General features: G+C 42.7%; 1 protein-coding gene across 2 annotated transcripts in view; it reads left to right on the top strand.

Moving 5' to 3' along the window:
- The first annotated feature begins 2,399 nt into the window (after nt 1-2,399).
- LOC105029374 (anoctamin-1) overlaps nt 2,400-27,884 on the top strand; it is a 90,463-nt gene continuing 64,978 nt past the window's right edge. The window contains exons 1-7 of one of the 2 annotated variants that reach the window (XM_010902697.4): nt 2,400-2,505; nt 11,059-11,213; nt 11,542-11,847; nt 19,526-19,624; nt 19,724-19,890; nt 20,214-20,268; nt 20,410-20,461. In XM_010902697.4, the coding sequence (XP_010900999.2) occupies nt 2,475-2,505; nt 11,059-11,213; nt 11,542-11,847; nt 19,526-19,624; nt 19,724-19,890; nt 20,214-20,268; nt 20,410-20,461 (865 nt within the window). In that variant the 5' untranslated portion in view covers nt 2,400-2,474. Of the gene's footprint in view, nt 2,506-7,429; nt 7,509-11,058; nt 11,214-11,541; nt 11,848-19,525; nt 19,625-19,723; nt 19,891-20,213; nt 20,269-20,409; nt 20,462-27,884 lie in introns of those variants that run through there. The other variant, XM_034288456.1, reaches the window with a different exon arrangement.

The raw sequence follows: 27,884 nt of genomic DNA, 5'->3' as shown, positions 1-27,884 counted from the left end.
TGTTCTTGACTCTGATCTTCACATAAGAGGCATGCTTATCTACTATAGAGGTAAAATGAAAATTTCAAAATTGTCAGAAAAGTTACCTCCAGACATTTGCAGTAAACCTGTAACCAGTTGTTAATTACCAGCAGTCTGCTAAAATGATGAATACCACACTCTAGTAAATGTAAAAAGTTAATGTATTTCAATGGCTAGTTGCTTAAACTATTCTGAGCTACATTGTATCCCACATGAAAGGTAATAGAATACATTTGTTTGTGGAGAACACATTGATGTTTCTAACAATGCTACTGCCAAAAGCAATGGCCAAAGACAAGAAGAAATCCCCACATGTCTATGTTTCTCATCCAGATTTGAGTGACGCCTTCCCTCCATTGAAGTGCTGGAATGCAAGTTCCGGTGATGATGAAGGTGCAATAGGTGCAAACCTGTTGGTAAGCTTCACCACCTGTTCAGAAGAGGTAGAATAATCCAACTGCCTCTTGATTGATTTAATGTTGACAACTTTTTAGCCCTTCCCTAACCCCTAAACATTAATCAGGAGGTCTGTAATTTATGCACAGCATGGAAGTTGTTTGTCTGTAAGTATGTCTGTTAATATGTTTTCGTTGAACTCATCTGGAGATAACATTCATGCTTAGCTTTTTCTAGTATTTGGTGCAAAATAAAGCTAAGTTACCATGCTACTAACAAGGTTACCTGGTGGATCATCTCTGAACTAGTAGAAGAGGGTCAGAAGAGAGGACCTGCAAGTCTCCTCTTCTGCAGTGTTTTTAGAAGGAGATAGGGATGGGAGATGTACAGAGAGATACCCTAATTTCCAAAATGGATGTGCAGTTACATGCTGTCAGGCTGGATTCACAGTAAATACGATTTGCAACATGAATGCATACACTCCATTGCTATATTGGGAAAGAAGTACATGTGAAGCACTTTGGACAGCTCCAGCACAAGTCAACCGCCAATTAACTTAAGAAAAACAGAGGTGCAGCCACCCCCAGGTCCAAACAGCTCCTGCTTAAGAGTGAGAGGTATTACTGACCCCTTATAAAGTCTTTAGTCATTGTTTATCTACTCTCACTATAAGTCAATATAAACCAGCCTCTTATAAAGTCTGGCCCCTTACAATAATAATAACTTTATTTGTATAGAACTTTTCTAGTGCAGTTACACAAAGTGCTTTACACACAATCAAAATAGAAATACATTTAAACAAAAATATATATAAAAACATATATTATTTAGAAAAAGAGTAAAAAGAATAAACCAAATATAAAGTCACAATGATAAAATATTCATAAAAGCCATGTTATAAACATTTGTTTTTAGTTAAGTTTTATAAGAATGCACCTGACATAGCATCTCTGACATTCTGTAGTATGCTGTTCCAGAGTCTAGGGGACCATATAGCAAAGGCCCGGTTCCTTTTAGTTTTCAGTGTAGACTCCGGAACAGCCAAAAGTCCTTTTACAGCTTTTCTGAGAGGCCTAACTGTACAGTATGGGTTTAGCATGTCACTAATGTAATCAGGTGCCAGATCATGTAGTGCCTTGAAAGTGATAAGTAGAATTTTAAAATCTACTCTGAACTTCACCGGTAACCAATGTAGAGCTGCCAACACTGGGGTTAAATGAGACCTTGATTAAGTCCTTGTAAGAAGTCTGGCAGCTGAATTCTGTACAACTTGGAGTTTACCTAGGGACTTATTGATGAGGCATGTAAACAAAGCCTTACAGTACTCTATGCAATATGAAAATGTGCTACTGTTACAAACTTCTGACACTTTTTGATTATTGCCCTGAATGTGCTTAGTGGAATCTTCAAACATTTCTTTTTTTATTCATCTTTACCTGTTCTGTGTAGGTCAACAACCATCAGTCTTCTTTCATCAGACAGCTCTTTGGTTTTAACATGGTGATGAAAGGCATGCGTGCAACATCATATTTGTACCTCAGGGAAACAAGAATTGGTGAAAAGTATTGTTCCTACTAAAAATAATAGGTTTTCTAAACAGAATAAATTTTAGTTGGTTTTATTTTAATGGTCCTTAGGAGGAGCAATATTTTGGAAAGCTATGTATTTAAAAAAAAAGATCATAATACTCAAAATGTTTTGTTTCAGAAATGATTGTATTTTAGGAAATGTCTTCAAAGTTGCAATTCATGGAAAATGTGGCAATTGAACTCACAACCCTGGCTTTGAAGACACCATGCCCTACTAACTAGTGTATAGTGAAAGTGTTTAGTGGAAATAGAACTCCCAACTCTGGCTATGAAGGCACCATGCTCTACCAACTACAGTGTGTAGTATAGGTGTGGGGGTTAGGAAGGATTAGGGGGTGTCCTTCCTCCTAATCTCCCCCTCCCCTATAGGGAATTAGCCTCCAGACCGCGCCTCGTTAAGCCACCTGACGGGAGCGAGCGGATTGTCATCCATCTCATCTCATCTCGGGCTCCGCTCTCTGCGTCACCATGGCGATGAACAGGTCCCCCTCGCGCTCTGGTGAGTTCCATGACCTTTCCCCTCCACATTTTTCTCCTCTCTCTTCTTAACTCACTTAATGTAACAAGTGAATTGTTTTGTGTGTTGTAGCTGTGTGCTGAAACCACTCGGGCCGCAGGTCACCGGCAATGCTTGGTTAGAGTGTTAGTGACAGGATGGATTGGGGAGGAATCTCAAGGGCGGGGGAGAAGATATGAGAGGGAGGGAGGGAGGGAGAGAGGCCAGGTGCAGCAGGGTGCTGATCCTACCATCTGTCTGCGTGCAGACACAGACCTGTTACCACTGTGTTTAATTAAAGTTGTATAAATAGACAGGTCTGAAAGCTCTTCCGCCGGATAGGGCGAGTTAGAGGACTACTGATGTAAACGACCTCTGGGTTGGTTAGAGGACTACTGATGTATAAAACCTCTGGGTTGGTTAGAGGACTACTGATGTATAAAACCTCTGGGTTGGTTAGAGGACTACTGATGTAAACAAACTCTGGGTTGTTTAGAGGACTACTGATGTATAAAACCTCTGGGTTGGTTAGAGGACTACTGATGTAAACAACCTCTGGGTTGGTTAGAGGACTACTGATGTATAAAACCTCTGGGTTGGTTAGAGGACTACTGATGTATAAAACCTCTGGGTTGGTTAGAGGACTACTGATGTATAAAACCTCTGGGTTGGTTAGAGGACTACTGATGTATAAAACCTCTGGGTAGGTTAGAGGACTACTGATGTATAAAACCTCTGGGTTGTTTAGAGGACTACTGATGTATAAAACCTCTGGGTTGGTTAGAGGACTACTGATGTATAAAACCTCTGGGTTGGTTAGAGGACTACTGATGTATAAAACCTCTGGGTTGGTTAGAGGACTACTGATGTAAACAACCTCTGGGTTGGTTAGAGGACTACTGATGTATAAAACCTCTGGGTTGGTTAGAGGACTACTGATGTATAAAACCTCTGGGTTGGTTAGAGGACTACTGATGTATAAAACCTCTGGGTTGGTTAGAGGACTACTGATTCATGAAATCTCTTGGTTAGTAAGAGGACTTAAAATGACTAATCAATACATTGGATATATTTTTACAGAATGCAATACAATAATTTGCTGTGCCCATGTATAATACAGGTGCTGGTCATAAAATTAGAATATCATCAAAAAGTTGATTTATTTCAGTAATTCCATTCAAAAAGTTGTATAATGTATACATTCATTCCACACAGACTGATATATTTCAAGTGTTTATTTCTTTTAATTTTGAAGATTACAACTGACAACTAATGAAAACCCCAAATTCAGTATCTCAGAAAATTAGAATATTGTGAAAAGGTTCAATACTGAAGACACCTGGTGCCACACTCTAATCAGCTAACACCTGCAAAGGCCTTTAAATAGTCTGTCAGTCTAGTTCTGTAGGCAACACAATCATGGGGAAGACTGCTGACTTGACAGCTGTCCAAAAGACGACCATTGACACCTTGCACAAGGAGGGCAAGACACAAAAGGTCATAGCTAAAGAGGCTGGCTGTTCACAGAGCTCTGTGTCCAAGCACATTAATAGAGAGGCGAAGGGAAGGAAAAGATGTGGTAGAAAAAAGTGTACAAGCAATAGGGATAACCACAACCTGGAGAGGATTGTGAAACAAAACCCATTCAAAAATGTGGGGGAGATTCACAAAGAGTGGACTGCAGCTGGACTCAGTGCTTCAAGAACCACCACGCACAGACGTATGCAAGATATGGGTTTCAGCTGTCGCATTCCTTGTGTCAAGCCACTCTTGAACAAGACACAGCATCAGAAGCGTCTCGCCTGGGCTAAAGACAAAAAGGACTGGACTGCTGCTGAGTTATGTTCTCTGATTAAAGTAAATTTAGCATTTCCTTTGGAAATCAAGGTCCCAGAGTCTGGATGAAGAGAGGAGAGGCACAGAATCCACGTTGCTTAAAGTCCAGTGTAAAGTTTCCACAGTCAGTGATGGTTTGGGGTGCCATGTCATTTGCTGGTGTTGGTCCATTGTGTTTTCTGAGGTCCAAGGTCAACACAGCCATCTATCAGGAAGTTCTAGAGCACTTCATGCTTCCTGCTGCTGACCAACTTCATGGAGATGCAGATTTCATTTTCCAACAGGACATGGCACCTGCACACAGTGCCAAAGCTACCAGTACCTGGTTTAAGGACCATGGTATCCCTGTTCTTAATTGGCCAGCAAACTCGCCTGAACTTAACCTTATAGAAAATCTGTGGGGTATTGTGAAGAGGAAGATACGATACGCTAGAACCAACAATGCAGAAGAGCTGAAGGCCACTATCAGAGCAACCTGGGCTCTCATAACACCTGAGCAGTGCCACAGACTGATCGACTCCATGCCACGCCGCATTGCTGCAGTAATTCAGGCAAAAGGAGCCCCAACTAAGTATTGAGTGCTGTACATTTTTTGTGTATTGGTCTTAAGTAATATTCAAATTTTCTGAGATACTGAATTTGGGTGTGCATTATAACCTGCAGTAGAATAAACCGCAGCTAGCAGATCAAATAAACAACAATAACCTCTGCTTGATTTGGGATGAAATTGGTGCAGGATCTCTTCTTACAAATCATTATATTAAACAAGGCTATCACAGCCCTTTGCCATCCTTGAGATTTGCCTTGCCACCCCAACGTTGACCATAATGTAAAAAAAATACAAATAAAGTTGTAACATATTGTCGTTCATTAAAATATTATCAAAACTTAAACTACCACACTCAAAATATCTCGTAATTGACCTTTAGAAAAAGCAGAAGGTGCATTTAACATAGAGGCTCATCTGACTGGCTCAAGGATTGATGTGTAGTCTGTCGAACGAAGTGAGTCTGTTTATCATTCTTTAAACTTGTTTGATGGATGCAGGTGATTAGTAAAAGAAGTGCTGTCTTTCCAAGCATGTAACTTTCAGGTCCAAAACACAATTTAGGTTTTCTTCATTGTCTAGTTAGTGATTGCCGTTAGCTGCAGTTACATTTTCACTTGGCGGCGTGTAGAGGGTTAACATTACAGTGTGGATGCGAGCTAGCTATGTACTACAGTATGTCTCTGGCTAAACGTTCGCGGTATTGTTAGCCTACATCTAGCAGCTATCTTTTTAGTTATTATTCTCAGTGTAAACAGATTGTTCATTGCATAACATACTGACTCCATACATGCACAATCCGTATTTATTACAGCAAAAAGGGGTGTGGTAAGATACTGCCCAGCTGTCCTATGTCAATAAAACACATTCCCTTTGTTATGTTACTACCTAAGCTTCATACAAAGGACAAGCTCTCCTTCCCCCCATAGGTAACTTCTTCAATTCTAAGAGTTCTTACAGCATCTGGACAGACAATAGATGCCCCCTAGGCAAATACCAGATCCCCCACATTCCTTTTCTAATTTGAATAAAGGGCTCCCAGTCCTTTAATCAATGAGAATACATTGGTTAGAGAAATGTCCACAAAAACCCCAATCTGTTTCAGATTAAGTTTGGCTCTAGGATTGCTAGCAAAACATATTGTGCTTTTAACATATTGTGTTCTCATTATTTAGACACATTCACTTCCAATGAAACGTACATTCATATTGTAATTGTTAATGCTCAGATTCCACACTGGTCTGGCACCTGATTACATTAGTGACATGTTAAACCCATACTGCACTGTTAGGCCTCTCAGATCAGCTGTAAAAGGACTTTTGGCTGTTCTGGAGTCTAGACTGAAAACTAAAGGGAACCGGGCCTTTGCTATACGGGCCCCTAGACTCTGGAACAGCCTACAACAGAATGTCAGAGATGCTAGGTCAGTGCATTCTTTTAAATCTTACATAACAAGCCTAGTTCAGCCGGCCCGTAATAGGACGTGTTGATCATGGCTGCTATCCCAAGATTCGGACCCGGGTCGCCCACGTGAAAGGCTGTGTCATTAACCACTACACCACAGAGCTAAACATTTTCTGAGTGTCAGTATAGCCTCTAGATATTATATAATTATGTCAAACAAACATCAGGCCAAGTTTGAATATTTCATTAGACACCATTAACCAGAGTTAAACTGAGTAACATTTCTTAAGTTTACCTCCACCACAAAAGAGAATTGTGTAGCCAGTGAAGTGTTTGTCTATCCTGAAGAAATCCTCTTTTGTCATTGGCAGTTATAACAGATAATTAGAAATGTGTGAATGACATTGACATAGTATCTATCAATATAGCCTAGGTGACGATAACGGACTTTCGTAAAAAATGAAGACAAGAGAATCGTGTAGCCAGTGAAGTGTTTGTCTATCCTGAACAAATCCTAATATCCACCAGAACTGTTTTGAGCTTCCTATAACAGTTACTGAAGGTTGTATCCAGTGAAGTGTTTGTCTATCCTGAACAAATCCTAATATCCACCAGAACTGTTTTGAGCTTCCTATAACAGTTACTGAAGGTTGTATCCAGTTAAGTTTTTGTCTCTCCTGAACAAATCCTAAGGCATAATGTGTTTTGACTGTGACAGGAGTCGAACGCTGGAAAACTGATTATTTAACAGGAGAAGTAAAGGAGAAGAATAGACAAAATATAAAATCACAATGAAAACTTTTCACAATGACTCCACAATTCTCACAATTGGGGAGTCAAGTTAAGAGGCCGTTACAGAGGCCGTTAAGGGTTTTTCCCAAATAGTAGTCACTCACAACACAAACAAAACAAACAAAAGCACAGCTCTCTGCAACCACACAAATCTCACACAATCAAAGCATTAATTAATAAATGTCCTCACAACTCACAAACACAGCAATACAGGACAAACAACAGCAGAGCAGTAGCAGAGAGAGAGTTTTCAGTTACTCTGTGACTTAAATGCAGGCTGTGCTCTCCAATCAGCCCGAAATTCCACCAGTCAGCTGCAACAGGCGATCTGGAAGCCAATTAGCCTGCAAGAACTACGCAGAGAAACAAAGCACAAACACACATACGAACACAGAGCAACAGAAAGCACCGGGGAAGTAACAAGGCTGTAAGTGGCTTCATATTACGCTAGGATAAACGTGGCTTTCATGTTGCTGTACGCTGTACATGGCTTTGTGTTACTAAAGGCTGTATGTGGCTTCATATTACGCTAGGATAAACGTGGCTTTCATGTTGCTGTACGCTGTACATGGCTTTGTGTTACTAAAGGCTGTATGTGGCTTCATGTTATATGTTACTGTAGGATATACGTGGCATCATGTTACTGTAGGATACACGTGTCTTCATGTTACTTTAGGATGTACATGGCTTCATGTTACTGTAAGATATACATGGTTTAATATTATTGTGGGCTGTACGTGGCTTCATGTTACAGTCAGATACATGTGGCTTCTTGTTACAGTAGGATAAATGTGGCTTCATGTTACTGTAGGCTGTACGTGGCTTCATGTTATTGTAGGCTGTACGTGGCTTCATGTTACAGAAGGCTGTACGTGGCTTCGTGTTACAGTAGGATAAACAAGTCTTCATGTTACTGTAGATTGTAAGTGGCTTCATGTTACTGTAGACTGTACGTGGCTTCATGTTACTGTAAGATATACATGGCTTCATGTTACTGTAGGCTGTACGTGGCTTCATGTGACTGTGGACTATACGCGGCTTCGTGTTACTGTAAAATATACATGGCTTCATGTTACTGTAGGCTGTACGTGGCTTCATGTTACTGTGGACTGTACGCAGCTTCATGTTACTGTGGACTGTACGTGGCTTCATGTATAATGTTAGATATACATGGCTTCATGTTACTGTAGGCTGTATGTGGCATCATGTTACTGTGGACTGTACGCAGCTTCATGTTACTGTGGACTGTACGTGGCTTCATGTTACTGTAGACTGTACACGGCTTCATGTTACTGTAAGGTATACATGGCTTCATGTTACTGTAAGATATACATGGCTTCATGTTACTGTAGGCTGTACGTGGCTTCATGAATAATGTTAGATATACATGGCTTCATGTTACTGTAGGCTGTACGTGGCTTCATGTTACAGTAGGATAAATGTGGCTTCATGTTACAGTCGGATATATGTGGCTTCATGTTACAGTATGATAAATGTGGCTTCATGTTACTGTAGGCTGTACGTGGCTTCATGTTACTGTAGGCTGTACGTGGCTTCATGTTACTGTAGTCTGTACGTGGCTTCATGTTACTGTAGGCTGTATGCGGCTGCATGTTACTATGGGCTGTACGTGTCTTCATGTTTCTGTGGGCTGTATATGGCTTCATGTTAATGTAGTCTGTACGCGGCTTCATGTTACTGTAAAATAAACATGGTTTCATATTACTGTAGGCTGTACATGGCTTCATGTTACTGTAGGCTGTATGTGGCATCATGTTACTGTGGACTGTACGCAGCTTCATGTTACTGTGGACTGTACGTGGCTTCATGTTACTGTAGATTGTACGCAGCTTCATGTTACTGTAGGCTGTACGTGGTTTTGTATGACGGTAGTCTTCATGTTATATTAAGATATACATGGCTTCATGTTACTATAGGCTGCATGTGGCTTCATGTTACTGTAGGCTGTACGTGGCTTCATGTTACTGTAGACTGTACGCGGCTTCATGTTACTGTAAGATATACATGGCTTCATGTTACTGTAGGCTGTACGTGGCTTCATGTTACTGTAGGCTGTACGTGGCTTCATGTTACAGAAGGATAAATGTGGCTTCATGTTACAGTCGGATGTATGTGGCTTCATGTTACAGTAGGATAAATGTGGCTTCGTGTTACTGTAGGATAAATGTGGCTTCATGTTACTGTAGGCTGTACGTGGCTTCATGTGACTGTAGTCTGTACGTGGCTTCAAGTTACTGTAGGCTGTATGCGGCTGCATGTTACTGTAGGCTGTATGCGGCTTCATGTTACTATGGGCTGTACGTGTCTTCATGTTTCTGTGGGCTGTATATGGCTTCATGTTACTGTAGTCTGTACGTGGTTTTGTATGACTGTAGTCTTCATGTTATATTAAGATATACATGGCTTCATGTTACTATAGGCTGCATGTGGCTTCATGTTACTGTAGGCTGTACGTGGCATCATGTTACTGTAGACTGTACGCGGCTTCATGTTGCATTTTTCTGTAGGCTGTATGTGGCTGCATGTTACTATAGGCTGCATGTGGCTTCATGTTACTATGGGCTGTACATGGCTTCATGTTTCTGTAGGCTGTATATGGTTTCGTGTTAATGTAGTCTGTATGTGGTTTTGTGTGACTGTAGTCTTTATGTTAAAATAAGATATACATGGCTTCATGTTACTATAGGCTGCATGTGGCTTCATGTTACTGTAGGCTGTACGTGGCTTCATGTTACTGTAGGCTGTATGTGGCTGCATGGTACTGTAGGCTGTACATGGCTTCATGTTTCTGTAGGCTGTATGTGGCTTCATGTCACTGTAAGATATACATGGCTTCCTGTTACTGTAGGCTGTACGTGGCTTCATGTTACTGTAGGCTGTATGTGGCTTTGTGTTACAGTAGGATAAAAGTGTCTTCATGTTACTGTAAATTGTACGTGGCTTCATGTTACTGTAGGCTGTACGTGGCTTCCTATTATGTTATATGTTACTTTAGACTACATGGTTTCATGTTACTGTGAACTGTTTGTGACTTCATATTGCATGTTTCTGTAGGCTGTACATGGATTCATGTTACTGTAGGCTGTACATGGATTCATGTTACTGTAGGCTGTACGTGGCTTCATGTTTATGTAAGATATACATGGCTTCATGTTACTGTAGGCTGTACGTGGCTTCATGTTACTGTAGGCTGTATGTGGCTTTGTGTTAAAGTAGGATAAACGTGTCTTCATGTTACTGTAAATTGTATGTGGCTTCATGTTACTGTAGACTGTACGTAGCTTCATGTTGCATTTTTCTGTAGGCTGTACGTAGCTTCATGTTACTTTAGGCTGTATGTGGCTGCATGGTACTGTAGGCTGTACGTGGCTTCATGTTATTTGTTAATGTAGACTATTTGGTTTCATGTTACTGTAGGCTGTACATGGCTTCATGTAACTGTAGGCTGTACGTGGCTTCCTATTATGTTATATGTTACTTTAGACTACATGGCTTCATGTTACTGTGAACTGTACGTGACTTCATGTTGCATGTTTCTGTAGGCTGTACATGGATTCATGTTACTGTAGGCTGTACGTGGATTCATGTTACTGTAGGCTGTACGTGACTTCATGTTGCATGTTTCTGTAGGCTGTACATGGATTCATGTTACTGTAGGCTGTACGTGGATTCATGTTACTGTAGGCTGTACGTGATTGCCACAGAAGACAAATGGCACAAATTTACTCAAGACCATGCCCCTTAAGCAGACTTTTTCTGTTTTATACAATAAGACAATAACAAAGGATTGGGTCACATTTAAAAGCTCTTTCTCTTATACCAATACCAAAAATGTCATATCAAGGAACATTAGTCTTGCCTCGTGCTACTCAACCAAAATGAACAAAAAGTTTTGTTTGGTTGTTGTTGTTTTTTTGTTGACAATATGAATACTAGTCTGTGTTCCTCCCTGACAGATGCTTGGAATGGGATGGAACGTATGCGTATGACCACGGCGATGGGTGAGTCATCATCCATCCACTCTGAGAAGCTCCTTTCATTGGCTCGTTCACTCTCTGAGCTGGGATTGGATAATGGAACCCCCCCAGTCAGCTCAAAACAACCTGCTGTGGTATGAAATCTAAGAATTTACACCCACCTAACCCTATTAGCAGTGTGTAGTGTAGGTGAGTCATGGTATTTTCAGTGTTTAGTGTAGGTTAGTCATGGTATTTTCAGTGTGTAGTGTATGTTAGTCATGGTATTATCAGTGTGTAGTGTAGGTTAGTCATGGTATTTTCAGTGTGTCGTGTAGGTGGGTCAAGGTGTTAACAGTGTGTGTACTGTCGTTTAGTCAAGGTAACAGTAGTGTGTAGTGCAGGTGTCAACCCCAATACTTTCATAATTTCATGTTTGATTGACCAATACAACATGAGTTGGATGTGTGTCTATGCCTGTAGGAGCCCTCAATAGAGCTGGGGAAAGGGGCATTCTTTGCAGACGGCCAAAGGAAAGTGGACTATATACTGTGCTATCACTACAAGAAAAGGAGGAGCTCCCAGCAACGCCTTTCCTGTACGTCTGTAGCCTCCAATGGGAGCATTCCGGTGAACAATGTGCTGCGGCGGGACACACAGCCTGAGCTGGAGACAGGGATCCCGGAGGGGGAGGAGTCTCGTCTGAGTGAGGAAGAAAAAGCTGTGATGAGGGAGGAGTTTGAGTTTGGGCTGATGGAGCAAGGCCTGCAGCTGGAGCGAGACAAGGAGGTAATGTAGTAGACAAGGAGGTAATGCACTGTATCTGACAGAATGGCAGTTGTGAGGAAACTTGTGATTTTTGGATAGAAATCACAGAGATATGTTGGATACGGTGTCAGAGTCCTTATTTGTGCTGCAAATAAGGACACATCCAGGAGGACAGCTGGGAATCTTGCTCCATTTTACTATTTACACCCTAAGCCCTTGTCACTTTCATTCAGGGGAATCCCCTTTGAAACCAAACAGTTTTTTTCTTCTTACTGTAACTGCTGGTTCAGTTCACTTGATTTAGCTTGTTCTAAACCAAACTCTGATAATCACTCTCCCTTGCCTGGGTAAGTGCACTTACAAGTACACCCGGACATGAGAAAGTAAATCAGTCAAGGTCTGGGGGTGTAGGACAAAGGATCTGTCGACTTTGTGTTTAGAGTGTAACCATAGTCTGTCTACTGTCCAGGGGCACAATATGGGGTGGTTAGGACGATTCACGTGACTGACAGGGGCCCTAAAAATGTATTAGAACATTAGGAAATATTTCAATTATTAAAACAAATTATTAGGCCATCCATCTATACTATTTTCTTGTTTTTGGCAAGAAGAAAATATCCAGAGAGCCTTTGTATTCTGCATTGCGCACCCCCCACTCCACTCCACAAGAAATGGTTCAGTCCTGTCTCCAAACCAGGTGCGAATCATTCTTGCTAGCAGTGAATAGGGAGTGAGAAGTACTGGTGGAGCATCAAGGATGTCTCCGCTTACTAAAGAAAATCTTGTTAGTTACTTCATATGTTCACAGAAAATTATGTTCACATTTTGTTCCTATTTTAGTCGACATTTAATCAATGCATGCTATTTTTTAGCAACCTATTGATACTAAATCAGTTGTTCCTGCCCCTGCCTGGTGCCAGGCCCAACAGATGTAGCTTCGGGCTCAGCAGCCCGATCTGCCCAACCCCATAACCCTGAACCAGCCCTACTCCCTGTCTGTCCATCCCCATACCCCTGAACCAGCCCCACTTCCCAACTGAAAGAGGTGAGGAGCATTGTGCTGAATGTCATGTCACTTGACATAATTTCAGGGGGTCCGTGGGATTTTTTTTTCAATAAACGATAATGTTAATTTGTTTAAATGAAGAGGTTAATGTATATAAGTTATATCTAAGTTGATTAATGTTTAGATTTTCCAGTCAATACTTTTAGACCATTAGAGATGGTCTTTATCATATGTCTTATAGAGGGAATCAGTCTTCCATCAAATAGTGAATTCCACTTATAAGAGCTGTATAAGTGGGCGGTGCTTTCGGCTTTGGTGGTAGCGTGCTGGCAACAGCTCCTTGACTCGTGTGCATGCTAATATAAAGAACAGACTTCCACAGGACTCCACATAGTTATGTATAATAGAATGTATCGTGTTTATTCCGTTTGCTTCACTGTTAACAGTGTACGTTAAATAAATCTTCTTAGAGTAAAGTAATTCCTACATATTACTCATACAACTAGGGTAAGAAAACTGTGTTGCTCCACCGTCCAAAACGCCGGACACCCACTTTGTTTCAGCAGAACATACAGCTGTTAAGTCTAATCACCACCTGTCTTAAAGTGACGGTAACCAAATAAGAAAGATATACAATGACAATGCATCCCATGTGTATACAATGTACATCAATCATAGATAAACCACATTGTAAGTGAATAAAAAGGTTATTAACAAAGAAAATATACTGAGTGGACACAGGTTACTAGGCATAGGTAGATAGGAATTGTTCTATAACATTTGTACAAAGGCTATAATCAAAGCTATACATAAAATGTCAACAAAACTAGGAATAGTACTAGAATACATAACTGGTTCCTAAATGGAACATTTCACAATAGCATGGTGATCTGAACCCAGACCATTTGGCATGGCAATCCCCGAGTTACCTGAAACTCTGTTTGAGTATAAGAGTTAGTGTTGTTCTCACATGATTGATATTGGGCATGAAAAGTAGCTGAATTACACAATGTATGAGAGTATTAATGATCTCTGTACAAAGGACACTAGGTAGGAAATGTGATGCTCCATTTCTGATGGGTTCCACACATCCTGTCCTTACCTCCTGATAGGAGTTTTCCATCTGACTGTCATAGACTCTATGAATAGACCCATGGACTGTAGGTTGGCACATACCATTGTGAGGAAACCTGTCTGTACCTGATGATATGCATGTATTTTAGTTCTATTCTCTTGTTAGAAGAAGTGGTTCGTTATGTTGTGCTATATGAGGTACCGTATCACAAGCAGTTGGTATCTACTACTGAGGGGCCCCACACAACCTGATAAGCTATGGAGCCAAGAAACGCAAGAGGGGACACTATTTGGCCATGTAAGGTTAGGATATAGAATACACGTATGTGATTGGTCGATGTATCGGTCTGTCGTGGTGAAGAAAGAGCTGAGCCGCAAGGCGAAGCTCTCGATTTACCGGTCAATCTACGTTCCTACTCTCACCTATGGTCATGAGCTTTGGGTCATGACCGAAAGGACAAGATCCCGGATACAGGCGGCCGAAATGAGCTTTCTCCGCAGGGTGGCCGGGCGATCCCTTAGAGATAGGGTGAGAAGCTCGGTCACCCGGGAGGAGCTCAGAGTAGAGCCGCTGCTCCTCCACATCGAGAGGGGTCAGCTGAGGTGGCTTGGGCATCTGTTTCGGATGCCTCCGGAACGCCTTCCTGGGAAGGTGTTCCGGTCCCGTCCCACCGGGAGGAGACCCCGGGGAAGACCTAGGACACGCTGGAGGGACTATGTCTCCCGGCTGGCCTGGGAACGCCTCAGTGTCCCCCCGGAAGAGCTGGAGGAAGTGTCTGGGGAGAGGGAAGTCTGGGCATCCCTGCTTAGACTGCTGCCCCCGCGACCCGGCCCCGGATAAGCAGAAGATGATGCGATGCGTATGTGATTGGAAGACAGCCAGATATTGGAGTGGATGTGCTGGGGCATAAATACTGTGTCCACTTTGTAATCAATGGAGAGAAAAATGAGAGAGTTGGAAGGTTAACATCGTAGCCTCATGCTGAATAAAGATGGCTCTCCCCTGAAACTGTGTGGTTGGGTCAGAAACTGTGTGTTGTTGGGTCAGATACGGTGTGCGGCTGGGTCAGATACTGTGTGCGGCTGGGTCAGATACTGTGTGCGGTTGGGTCAGATACTGTGTGCGGCTGGGTCAGATACTGTGTGTGGCTGGGTCAGATACTGTGTGTGGTTGGGTCAGATACTGTGTGCGGTTGGGTCAGATACTGTGTGCGGCTGGGTCAGATACTGTGTGCGGCTGGGTCAGATACTGTGTGCGGTTGGGTCAGATACTGTGTGCGGCTGGGTCAGATACTGTGTGCGGCTGGGTCAGATACTGTGTGTGGTTGTGTCAGATACTGTGATAGGTTTGAGGCCTGGTGACTCGCTTGTGGCCATAATAACTTCTAAGTACAGGGCATGCTGACCTAGGTCTTCTCCTATCCATGGCATACATGAAGAGTAAAACAAATTCAGGCCTGGTCTAAAACAGTTTAGTTATTAGAGTTAATTTGCAGAATAATGGATTATTAAGGATATGGTAATAAATTAGTTTTCCACATCAGATATTGTGTGTGGTTGTGACAGATTGTGTGTGGGTGGGTGAGACTATATGTGGTTGTCAGATACTGTTTGTGTTTGTCAGATACTGTTTCTGGTTGGGTGAGACACTGTGTGGGTGGGTCAGATACTGTTTGTGTTTGTCAGATACTGTTTCTGGTTGGGTGAGACACTGTGTGGGTGGGTCAGATACTGTTTGGGATTGGATCTGATAACGTTTCTATGGTTGGGTCAGATAGTGTGCGGTTGTCAGATACGTTGTGTTTTTGACAGATACTGTGTGTGGTTGTGTCAGATACTGTGTGTGCTTGGGTGAAATAGTTTTTGTGATTGTCAGATAACGTTGGTGGTTGGGTCAGATACTGTGTGTGGGTGTTGTATACTGTGCGGGGCTGTCAGATACTGTGTGTGGTTGTCAGATAATTTGTCTGTCAGATACTGTGCGCGGTTGGGTCAGATACTGTGAGCGGTTGGGTCAGATAATGTGCGCGGTTGGGTCAGATAATGTGCGCGGTTATGTCAGATACTGTGCGCGGTTATGTCAGATACTGTGCGCGGTTATGTCAGATACTGTGCGCTGTTGGGTCAGATACTCTGCGCGTGGTTGGGTCAGATACTGTGCGCGGTTGGGTCAGATACTGTGCGCGGTTATGTCAGACACTGTGCGCGGTTATGTCAGACACTGTGTGCGGTTGGGTCAGATACTGTGTGCGGTTGGGTCAGATACTGTGTGCGGTTGGGTCAGATACTGTGTGCGGTTGGGTCAGATAATGTGTGCGGTTGGGTCAGATACTGTGTGCGGTTGGGTCAGATAATGTGTGCGGTTGGGTCAGATACTGTGTGCGGTTGGGTCAGAGACGAGGTGGAAGGGGAAACACGGTTAAAGGGGAGATGTGGTGGAAGTGGAGACGCTGAATAGGAGGAACGATGAATGAAACCTTGCCACAATGCCTCTTGGACCTGAGCTTTAAAGGCTTCAGTTCCAGCATACGTCAGGGGATCGTCCACAGAGGAGTTGACCCTAACCCTAACCTCACAGAGGAGTTGACCCTAACCTCACAGAGGAGTTGACCCTAACCCTAACCTCACAGAGGAGTTGACCCTAACCTCACAGAGGAGTTGACCCTAACCCTAACCTCACAGAGGAGTTGACCCTAACCTCACAGAGGAGTTGACCCTAACCCTAACCTCACAGAGGAGTTGACCCTAACCTCACAGAGGAGTTGACCCTAACCTCACAGAGGAGTTGACCCTAACCTCACAGAGGAGTTGACCCTAACCCTAACCTCACAGAGGAGTTGACCCTAACCTCACAGAGGAGTTGACCCTAACCTCACAGAGGAGTTGACCCTAACCTCACAGAGGAGTTGACCCTAACCTCACAGAGGAGTTGACCCTAACTCTAACCTCACAGGGACGTTGAGGAGAGAGACAGGTGGCATGTGATTTAGAGAAGGCGTCCTGTAGATTTAGGTACTCTGGTGGTATTTCTGGCTGGAGGGCCCTCTGGACTTTTCACCAAGCTAGACCATATCGAAACCTCTCCTGGACATCGAAGACCATCCCAGGATATGATGGAGTCATGGAGTTGGAGCCAGGGCAACCCAATAACAACCAGGTGAGCTGGTGTTTCGATGATGAGGAAGTTGATGAGTTCATGGTGCCTAGAGTTGACAGTGACAGCAAGGGGGATGGGTAACGTGTTTCGATTGGATGGCTGTCCAGGGCCAGAACATGGATGGGCATAGTGAGCAATGGAAGTCCTGATCCAGTACATTTCCACCCCTGCGGAGTCAACTAGGGATGGTAGAGAGATGTTGAATATGAGAAGGGGGGAACGCCTACCTGGATATGAACAGGACGACAGATGACAGTTGCCTTCCCCCTGGGTCTGGTTCTCCTGGTGGGACACTGAGCCAGTTGGTGCCCATCCTGACAAGAGAGAGGGCACAGGCCCAGTTGATGTCAGCATTGGCTTTCCGCAGCCGATAGCGACATGTACCCCACATGCACTGGCTCTGTCTCTGTTAGGATAGAGATGTGGATGGACAAGGTGGGCAATGGCTCACCCAGAGCATGTTGTAGCCATGGCAATGAGATAGTGCACAGACAGGAGTTTGTCCCTGCAGGCCATCTCAGTCTGGACCTCCTCCCTCGGGCCATTTCCGTCTGGACCTCCTCCCTCTGGCCACTGTTGAACAGGATGATGAGGACAGGCTTATTCCAGCGGTTTCACCACATTGATGAGCATTATAGGGGCACTGCTGACACAACCTGGGAATAACAGTTTATTTTTCTGTCTAAATGTACACATTTAGCCTAGATTATACAATTCTTAAACTTCTTGAACAAAGACATTTTAAGATTTAATGATTTTAGCATACACTTTTTCCACGCTTTAATTGAAAAAAATCATACGATTTAATTGTTTTTTCAATCTATAAAATATTTCTGTTTTCAGGTATTGTTGATATTCTTGTTGATCATTCAACATAAATGTTGCTGTCTGGCCCTGCGTAACTCATTGTTGAAGCTACCAGGGCTTTATTTATAGATGTCATAGTGAATTTGAAGTTTAGTTTTCCTACATTTTCTTTTCGGGGCGCTTACCATCATGGTGGTTCTCCATGGTGTTTTCTGTTTGCTCATAGTTTTCTTTACCGGTTCAACATGATCCATCCATTCAATATTTTGGCATTAAAATTATCCAGGAGTACATCAATTGACTCAGCCCTTATTGTTGGAGAGATGGCTATGGCTTCCATGAACTGAGCAGCTAGCTGGTAATTTAAAGTCATTACCTAGGTAGCTAATGTTAACAGTAATGGCAGTAGCTATCGCTAAATAACTTGCAGTGCAAAAGTTTGACAACTTTATGAAAAGGAATTCTGTAGCAAGTTAGCAAAGGTTTGACTCACCCGTTCACATGTAGGAATGCTTCGCGGCAGACAGCATAATCCACTGATTACACATGAAGTTCTACGTCATTTATGTTTAGTCTGTTGACTTCCATTGTCTGTGTCATGGATGTCATGCTTGCTCTTTGATTTTAAAAGTAATCCATGGACAGTTGTTTTATACAAGACGAGCCAGCTTTTACTTTTCAGTCATCTTCGCATTTGCAATGAAATGCCTGTATGTTGTCAATTTCCTTCTCATACGCTGTAGGATATTCCACTGATTCAATCACATGTTCAACATCTGTGACAACGTTTTGAACTGTATCCAAGTCTGGGGTTTCCTCATCATTGTCTGATTCATCTTCCAAGTCTGAGCGGGTAATGGCATCATTGTCCTCCAGAAAGTATTCTCTCACAACTTGTTTCCACTCAGATTTGTTAACATTGGCAGCTAAATTCAGGGAAGTGATTGAGAGCTTTAGCAACATGTTTGCACTTGTCCATGTTTGATATTCTCGGGATCGTGATGATACTGACCAAGTAGTTACATTCTAAACCGGTGACTTGATAGACCAATCAGATCTCAGTTTGTCAGCATGTCCAGCCCCTTCATTATCTCAGCCAATACAGGTAAAGTTGTATATTTTCCGCTGATTAAACAAGGGTTTGAGTTTGACATTTTCTTTGTTTTTACACTTCGCATACTACTTAGTTATTAAGTCACATTCAAGTTCACAACTTCAAGAAGGCATTCATGCAAAAAAGACAAAATGTCCCAGAATACGTTTTCCGTCTTACAAACGGCTCTCCTGTGATATGCGACTTAAGCCCAGTTTCTTGAATTCTGTCACAAATGCTGTTGCCAGCAGTAAAGATAGCTAATCTAGCCATTTCAAAGAATGAATATTCCAAATCCAAGGTAGGTAAATTATATTCCAATTATATTGTAAATTTGGCAAAGAACAAGGCAAAAAGCTGTAGTCTCTTTTCAGTGTGTCCTCGTTTTGACATTAATAGCCTACAGGCAGTTCTGAATCTGTATGTAAATCTGTTATTACTTTTTGTGAAAACCTCAAAACAATTATTAGGGAACCAGATTTGTGGAAAAATCTATGAATTAATGGAAAGAACACAAATAACACAATGATGTGATAACGAGTGTGTATGTCTCTGTCTGTAGTCTAAATCTCAGGGTATAGGATTTATCAGGCTGCATGTTCCCTGGACGACATTGAGCAGAGAGGCAGAACTTCAGAAGATCAAAGTGCCCATCAAAAAGGTATTTATTTTACCTCGACAACAAACACACCTCTGGTAGCTGATTAAGTAATTTAGTTCAGCAGTTATCTAATGTGCGGTGTGTTGTCTGATTTCACAGAGTTATGAGTTACGACAGCCTCAGGGCATCATGGGTAAAGTAGCGTCGTTGTACCAAACTCTGATCAAACCACTGCGGCCGGATGTCCCAGAAACACTCAACACGCAATCACACCAGAACCGAACAAAGACGCTCTCATATCCCTTCTCCAGAGACAAGCTACACCTGTGAGTAAACGCTAGAACCGAACAAAGAGGCTCTCGTATCTCCTATCTATTAGACTTACATTACATTTGACCAAGAAATCCAAGTCCCCAATTTCTAAAACAGGTACCCTTAACCAAATCCAACTTTTATGGCGAAACTTAGCCTAGTCCATTAACACCTAACCCTAAACCTAACCAATAATGCCTAAACCTAAAATTATCCCTAATTTTAACACTATGCCCATGAATGTATTTTTTATATTTTCTTGGGGGAAATCAAGTTCTGCACATGTGCTTCCAGACAGATATTGACATATTCTAACCCTGTGTGTCATCTTCTGCAGTTTTGAAATCAAGTCTCAGGACACACTGTTTGACTACTCCGTACGCAGCCGAATAGTGAGTTACACCCTAACCCATTGCCCAACACAAATCAACACAGCTCTGTTGAAACTTCAGTAAAGTTGTCCTATCTTCTTCATCAGCTTTGTTTTGTCTCCTGTCTGCTTTACCAGCTCTGTTTGTTCCCTTATCTCTTAGGTGAAAGAGATATTGATGCGGACCGCCTGTACACAGACTTGCCAAGCCACTGGTGAGCAGAACATCTTCAGTGCCTTCGAAAAGTATTCAGACCTTCACGTTTTCTAACTTTTTGTTGTGTTATAGACCTCATTTATATTTAATACAAGTTTTGGCCATCAGTCTACATACAATAACCCATAATGACAAATCTGAACATTTTTATTAGAATGTGTTGCCTATTTAATGAATATGAAAACCAGAAATATCTCATGTACATAAGTATCCTTGAGATGACTGTACATTATTTATAAAAGCACACACCTGTCTATATAAGCTCCAACTATCTGCAGATCTCCAAGATACATCTGGCGAAGACCAGGTATTTTTTTTACAGCAGGCTAATTCCATCCCTACAATGGGATGGTGTGGTGTGGGCATCATGCTATGGGGATGCTTCTCAGGAAGACTGGGTGACTGGTTATTATTGAGGGGAGGTTGCTCCAAAACTGAGCAAGATACAGTCTCAGGACAAAAACCTGATCCAATGCAAAAAGGACCTTAGACTGGGGCAAAGATTCATAATTCATTATGATAATACCCCAAAGCACAAAGCCAAGACAAAGCTGCAGTGGCTTTGAGACAAGTTTGTGAATGTCCTTGACTGGACAAAAGCTGGATTGGAACTACATTTAACCCCTGTGGTGAGACCCAATATAAAGAAGACTGGAAGTTGTGATTGCTGAAAATGTTTTAAGGGCATCTCAAGAACCCAAAACATATAACAATCATTGTTAAGTTCCTGTTTTCCAATAGTCAGACTGTGAAAACAGCTTGGCAATGTGTTCTCTAAGCTAGATATAGCGTATTTAAATATTTGATAAAATGCCATATAGAACATAGATAGAGCTGCTTGAAAGTATGGGAACCCCTTGAGCAATTTTAGATTTCATGGTGTTCACCATTACATCTTTGTGATCAGAACCAGTCTTTGATTCAAATAACACATTTACTGTTACCAATTCAATATTCCACATTCTTAAACAAAACAGTTCTTCAATCCAAAGACATGACATGAAGCATAGGCGTTACATGAAACAATGACAGGCAAGAAACACTAGGAAAGGAGGAACTTAAATAGGGACCTAATGGGGAATAGATAAGGTACAGACAGAAGTGACTAGACAGAGGTGAAACCAATCAACGAACATAGAAACAGTACCATAAGACACTGAAAATAGAAATGTAACAGCCAGCAAGGCACAAGCTGTGCCCGGCTGTTACAGTCAGTGACTGATTAGTTGCAAGAGGAGAAGTTTGCTACAAGTTATTGCTGTTTGTGGAGCAATTTAATGGATGGGTTCACATATGTTGGCACACATGAAGTCTGGGTTTTTGTTAAGTAAACCACTTTTTCTAAATAAACAATGAAAATATATATGTTTTTCTTTGTGTCCTTTGTTTAGAATTTCTTTATTCAAACAAATGACCATCCCTGTAGGGTTCACATACTTTCTATCAGCATTGAAAATATTATTAACTTGGCTAGTTAATATTGTAGGCATTATGACATATTTTACTTAAGCTAGCCTACTGTAGCTAATATTACCTTGCCATAAAATAATCTCTCCTTGTGGGCAGAAGGTTGCTGTTCTCTTAGGAGCCCGTATTAGAATATCAACAATAGCATGTTGTTCTAAACAGGTTGTGTTGATGAATCAGTATCTATCAACCTGGTATGCCTATGCAGTGTAAATGACTCCACGCGCAGACATTCTGGTATTCTCTGGCAGTGTGTTCAGGTCATATTGGGTTTAATATTGCTGGCAGTGACTGAAAGCAGGGTGAATATTCCTCTTCAGTAAATATAATATATAATCCTTTCAGTATTAATGATATATAATCCCTTTCATTTTTGAATTATTTACAATAGGCTGCCACAGCTGCCAGCTGAACAACCACCAGGCAGAGTTATTTTAGGAAATAGATTGTCCACAGAAAACCAAACATAATTTTCTGGAAACAAAACAGCGCTCATCTATTTTTAGACATGCCTCCATACTTTCCTTCCTGCATCAAAGCACTATGGAAGTTTGAGGAACCTCCCAATTCAAGCTGATTATTTTTTAGTTTAACAAAAGGCAATTTTTCCACCGTCATCGATTGGTCATCGATTAAAGAAAAATCCAATGAATTTGGTGTACTAGGGCTCCAACCAAGTTGTTGGAGAGTAGTGGCTACAAGGGTTTGAATTGGCCTTGGCCACAGTATTGAATAACAGAGCACATAAAAGGTGAGAATACCTTTGAAGAATTTGCCACATATTAGGTACTGTGTGTAGATGGCAGAATATACAGCTCCGGAAAAAATTTAGACCACTGCACCTTTTTCTTTCCTTTTCAAAAAGGTCGAAAAGGAAGGTTTTGAGTGAGGAACAGAAGGGTTAAATGACCACTGCAAATTGAACGCTTCTGTTCCTCACTCAAAAGTTTCCTTTTCAAAAGTTTTGGAAAGGAAAGAAAAAGATGCAGTGGTCTCCACATTTTTTCCGGAGCTGTATATAACCATAACACAACAGAATATATCCTTTTCCATCTATCATATGTCTTTCTGTGATTGCCCTTTATCTATTAACTGAATCTACAGAGCATTTGTGAAAGTATTCAGGCACCTTCACTTTATCCACAATTTGTTACATTACAGCCATATTATAAAATGTATTCAATTGTTTTTCTGTCTCATTCATCTACATACCACATAATGACTAGTCAAAAACTGTTTAGACTTTTTGGGAAAATATATTGAACCCCCCAGAATATCATGTTTAAATACGTATCTTTGCTTCGTTCATTTTTATTTTTATCCTAGTTAGTGTACCAGTCCCTGCTACTGAAAACATCCCCACAGAAATATGTTGCCGCCACCATGCTTGACCAGGTTAGGGAGTGTCTTGGTCAGGTGATGAGTGGTGCCTGGTTTCCTCCAGACATTTTGCTTGGCATTTAGGCCAATTAATTCAATCTAGGCTTCATCAGACAAGAGAATCTTGTTTCTCATGGTTTGGAACTTTTAAGTTCCTCCTAGCAAATTTCAAGTGGGCGTGTCATGCACCTTTCACTGAGGAATGGCTTCTGTCGGACCACTCAACCATCAAGGCCTAATTTGTGAAGTGCTGCAAATATAGTTGTCCTTCTGGAAGTTGTACCCATCACAGACAGTACATTACAATAACGAAAATCACTCACGTCTGCTCGATCAGCTTATTTCTCCAACCTGATTGAGGTGAACAAAAACAATCCAAAATGTATCTTCGATACAGTTGCCAAGTTAACAAAAAACCAAAGCTCAACAAGTGAAGTGGGTCTTCACTTTAGCTGTAATGAATACATGAATCACTTTGATGAAAAGATCATCACCATTAGAAAACAAACTGACTCCTCCTTAAATAGTTAAAAATCTCAGTTGTCTTGAGAATGTCCTGAACCTCCATGACCAGGTGTCAATGGGGACACTTAAAATTTTTTTATGCCGTATCGCTCGACACATTCACTAAATTTGAAATGAATTCTAAACCCACAAACTGTCAGCTAGACCCGATTCCAACAAAATTACTTAAGGAGCTATTTCCTGTGCTAGGTCAGCCAATGCTGAACATAATAAATGTGTCCCTTTCCTCTGGATGTGTACCAAACTCACAAAAAATATGAAACAATTATAGGTCAATATCGAACCTCCCGTTCCGCTCAAAAATCTTAGAAAAATTTGTTTCCCAACAACTGAATGCCTTCCTAAAGACAAATAACATTTATGAAATGCTCCAGTCCGGTTTCAGATCCCATCATAGTACTGAGACTGCACTCGTGAAGGTAACAAATGGCCTCAGACAAAGGTTTCCGCATCCGTCCTGTTTCTTCTTGATCTTAGTGCTGCTTTTGACACTATTGATCACTCCCTTCTCTTAGAGAGACTGGAAACCCATATTGCGCTATGTGGACATATTCTAGCCTGGTTTAAGTCTTATTTATCTGAAAGATATCAGTTTGTTAGTGTGGATGGCATATCCTCTGACAAGTCAACGGTGTGTTTTGGTATTCCTCAAGGCTCGGTTCTGGGCCCATTATTGTTCTCACTATATATGCTCCCTCTGGGCGATGTTATCCGAAATCACAATGTAAATGTTCACTGTTATGCTGGTGACACAGTTAAAAATTTCAATGAAGCATGGAAAAGCTCCAAAATGTGCTACTTTGGAAGCATGCGTTTCAGATATTAGGAAGTGGATGACAGAACTTCTTGCTCTTAAACTCAAGAAAAATAGAAGTGCTCGTTTTAGGACCCAAGAAAGATAGCCTGGTTAGCAGATCTCACTGTGAACCTCGACGGCTGCATGGTCGTATCGCAAAAAACTGTAAGAAACCTTGGCGTTACCCTTCACCCTGACCTCTCCTTTGATGAATATATAAAATATGTCTCGAGTTATTTTCATCTTCAAAACATTGCAAAAATCAGAAACATTCTATCAAAAATGGATGCAGAAAAACTAATCCATGCTTTTGTTACTTCTAGACTAGATTACTGCAATGCTCTAGTTTCCAGTTACCCTGACAAATCAATCAATACATTTAAATTAGTGCTGCACACAGCTGATAGAATCCTAACAAGTACCAAAAAAAAAAAACACATTACTCCTGTACTAGCATCCTTACACTGGCTGCCTGTTAGGGTTAGGGCTGCTTATCTTGCTGAAATGATCCAGCCATACATACCTACACGTAACCTACGATCGCAAGATGCAGGCCTTTTAATTGTACCTTGAATCTCAAAAACAAACAACCGGAGGCAGGGCTTTCTCTCATAGAGCTCCACTACCATGGAATGATCTGCCAATTAAGGTTAGAAATGCAAATACAAACTTTTAAGTGTCTACTAAAAACTCATCTCTACAGCATGGTTTTTAATTAGGTGTAGCCTGGCCCGGGGGCGTGAAGGTGACCAGAAGGCTTGATACTGTCCACCCTTGCTGTCTTGCTAGGTGGGCTCTCGTCACCACTGGGATGCCCTCCCTCCAATGCCTTTCGGGGGAAGAGTCACAGGCTGGCTGTTGTCTCTCTGTTGCCCACTTGTGCAATTGGGTTGTACTCTGCTGGCAATACTCAGCCCTCATTTAGGGTGGTTGCGGTTGGTAGGTGTTCCTTTGGTTGATGCTTGGCAATGTGGATGGATTGATTTCCTGCCTGTTGTGCCCTGTTCGGGGCCTCCCCTGGGTAGGGCCAAATTGTAGCCAGACCCCCCCGTCTCAGTCCCAAGATCTTACGCTGCTATATTATTGTGCTGGGAGAGTAGGGTCAGTTCTCCTACTAAGTTCTCCTTCTCCACTATAAATCGTTGTTGATATGAGGAATGCATTTTCTGAATTTTCCCAGTCTCCTCCTGTTTTAAACTTTAGGAGGACATGAGGTCCTGATCCACACCTGCAGAGTACCTGGTTTGGGGTGCCTGTTGCTGTCCCTGTCCACGATACCTGACGATTTCAGCTGCCACTGTGCTGACACCTCCTCCCTCCCCTGTGTTGTCCCTGTCCTTGTCCATCTGGTCATGCTTCTGACCTAGTATAAATGTAAATAGACTCTGGATTATTCCAATTGGACTCTTAATATTTCACCCGGCACAGCCAGAAGAGGTCTGGTCACCCCTCTGAGCCTGGGTCCTCTCTAGGTTTCTTTCAAAATTTCAGCCTTCTTAGGGAGTTTTTCCTAGCCACTGAAATTCAACATTACTGTTGTTTGCTCCTTGGGGTTTAAGGCCGGGTGTTTTTGTAAAAGTACTTTGTGACAACTGCTGATGTAAAAAGGGCTTTATAAATAAATTTGATTGAGCTCACCAGCGAGCGCCTGGTGGCCGGGTTTGCCACAGAGCCCGGGCGAGAATAGACCGAAAAAGCAACGTGGCACCCCCCTCTCCATCCTATGGGCCCACCACTCATGGGAGGAACCGCTGGGGTCGAGTGTGCTGCCATATGGGTGGCAGTGAAGGCCAGGGGCCTCGACGGACCAGACCCAGGCGGCAGGGGCTGGTTCTGGGGACGTGGAACGTCACTTCTCTGCGGGGGAAGGAGCCGTAACTTGTGAGGGAGGTGGAGCGCTATCAGTTAGATCTGGTGGGGCTTACATTCACTCACAGACTCGGTTCTGGAACCGTACTCCTGGATAGGGGATGGACTTTATTCTTCTCTGGAGTTGCCCAGGGTGTGAGGCGCCGGGCGGGGGTTGGGATACTCACAATCCCCCGGCTGAGTGCCGCTATGTTGGAGTTTACCCCAGTGGATGAGAGGGTCGCCTCCCTACGCCTACGGGTTGTGGGGGGGGAATCTCTGACTGTTGTTTATGCATTTGCCCCGAACAGCAGTTCAGAGTACTTGGCCTTCTTGGAGACCCTGAATGGAGTCCTGTATAATTCTGCTGGGGGACTTCAACGCACACGTGGGCAATGATGGAGAGGTCGTGATAGGGAGGAACGGCCTCCCTGATCTGAACTCGAGTGGTCGTTTGTTGTTAGAGTTCTGTGCTAGTCATGGATTATCTATAACGAACACCATGTTCGAACATAAGGATGCTCATAAGTGTATGTGGTACCAGAGCACCCTAGGCCGAAGGTCGATGATGGATTTTGTGATCGTGTCATCGGATCTGTGACCGCATGTTTTGGACACTCTGGTAAAGAGATGGGCGGAGCTGTCAACCGATCACCATCTGGTGGTGAGTTGGGTCAGGGGGTGGGGGAAGACTGTAGACAGACCGGGAAAAACCAAACGGGTAGTGCGGGTGAACTGGGAACATCTGGAGGAGGCCCCTGTCCGAAAGATCTTCCACTCACACCTCCGGCTGAGCTTTTCTGGCATCCTTGTGGAGGTTGGGAGCATTGAACCTGAGTGGTCGATGTTCAAAACCTCCATTGCCGAAGCTGCGGCGGGGAGCTGTGGTCTAAAGGTCTTAGGTGCATCAAGGGGCGGTAATCCTCGAACACACTGGTGGACACCGGTGGTCAGGGAAGCCATCCAACTGAAGAAGGAGGCCTTCATGTTATCCCGGAGGACTCCTGAGACGGTTGCAGTGTACCGACAGACCTGAAGGGCTGCGACCTCTGCTGTGAAAGATGCAAAATAGTGGGTGTGGGAGGAGTTTGGGGAAGCCATGGAGAAGGACTTTCGGTCGGCACCAAGGTGTTTCTGGAAAACCGTCCGACACCTCAGGATGGGAAAACGGGGAACTATCCAAGCCGTGTACAGTAAGGATGGGACACTGTTGACCTCAACTGAGGAGGTTATTGGGCGATGGAAGGAACACTTTGAGGAACTCCTAAATCCCACTAACACACCCTCTTTAGTGGAGGCAGAGCTGGAGGCTGTTGGGGAAGCATCGTCAATCTCCATGGCAGAAGTCACTGAGGTAGTCAAACAACTCCACAGTGTCAAAGCTCCGGGGATTGAAGAGATCCGT

This window comes from Esox lucius, chromosome 19, assembly GCF_011004845.1.
Source record: "Esox lucius isolate fEsoLuc1 chromosome 19, fEsoLuc1.pri, whole genome shotgun sequence".
NCBI lineage: Eukaryota > Metazoa > Chordata > Actinopteri > Esociformes > Esocidae > Esox > Esox lucius.
The sequence above is the reverse complement of the archived record's forward strand: the minus strand, read 5'-3'. Positions and strand labels throughout refer to the sequence as shown.